The sequence below is a fragment of the Poecilia latipinna genome, unplaced genomic scaffold (genome assembly GCF_001443285.1).
Source record: "Poecilia latipinna isolate Pla-1442-1.1 unplaced genomic scaffold, P_latipinna-1.0 Scaffold639, whole genome shotgun sequence".
Classification (NCBI taxonomy): Eukaryota; Metazoa; Chordata; class Actinopteri; order Cyprinodontiformes; family Poeciliidae; genus Poecilia; species Poecilia latipinna.
The window spans coordinates 95,186-96,010 of NW_015113255.1; the positions used below are offsets into that span (position 1 = coordinate 95,186).

The following is an 825-nucleotide window of genomic DNA, read 5'->3' on the forward strand; positions in this document are numbered from 1 at the left end:
CCAGAGTCCTGCTAACGACCTCATTATTTGACTCAGGTGTGTCGAAGTAGAGATACATCTCAAAGTTGCAGGAGACCCGCCCTCAAGGCCTGGAGTTGACCACCCCTAGTTTAGACAGTGTCTTGGTTTCACCATAAGAATTAAAGACAACACTGCCCACAAAGCAGACATATCTGGCATCAGGAGGCTACTGGCATGGCTACTGGTGTTTCAACTGGAACGGGCCAATTCTGGAAATGATAGCACCTTTGTTCATTACTGCTCCACTGTAGAGTAAATAAATCAATTCTGTTACTATGGACACAACACAGCTAGCCTGGCTGCTTCACAGTCATGCATCTGGTGCTTCGATTTGAGTTCATTCATGCTGGAGCTACTGATCTTGGCTTCCATTTGAGCTCAGTCTGACTTACTGGTTTTGACACTGTATCTGATGGCATCTCGGCACCGCTCCAGGATCCTTGCCTCAGGCTCTCCACTGTCTCTAAGCTCCAGATCCAGAAGCTCCTTCAGCTCCTCTGGGGAGTGCCACTCACAAACCTGTTTAGCAAGGACAACAGTGTTTCTGCCCAGGTTCACTCAAGTAAATTACTTTCTGCTACATGCAAAGGAAAGATATAAAATTTCTAACCTTTTGTCTGACATCAGTGGCCTTCTTCACTGCATCTTCTAAAATCATAGTCAATGACTGTTGTAGAAAGCTTTCAGTAGCAGCAAAGTCCAGAGGTGGGCCATCCAGGGGATCATTGTCTACGATTACAGAGCAAACATTCGATTAGTAGTGCAGACTTAAAATACATACACACACACACACACACACACATA

At 45.5% G+C, this 825-nt stretch overlaps 1 protein-coding gene across 2 annotated transcripts in view; it reads right to left on the reverse strand.

Moving 5' to 3' along the window:
- Positions 1-825, reverse strand: part of LOC106954230 (acidic amino acid decarboxylase GADL1-like) — a 21,640-nt gene that overhangs the window by 8,771 nt on the left and 12,044 nt on the right. For both annotated transcript variants that reach the window (XM_015043563.1, XM_015043562.1), the window contains 2 exons: positions 632-750; positions 414-540 (listed from right to left, as the gene is read on the reverse strand). In XM_015043563.1, coding sequence (XP_014899049.1) covers positions 414-540; positions 632-750 — 246 coding nt within the window. The remainder of the gene's footprint in view (positions 1-413; positions 541-631; positions 751-825) is intronic.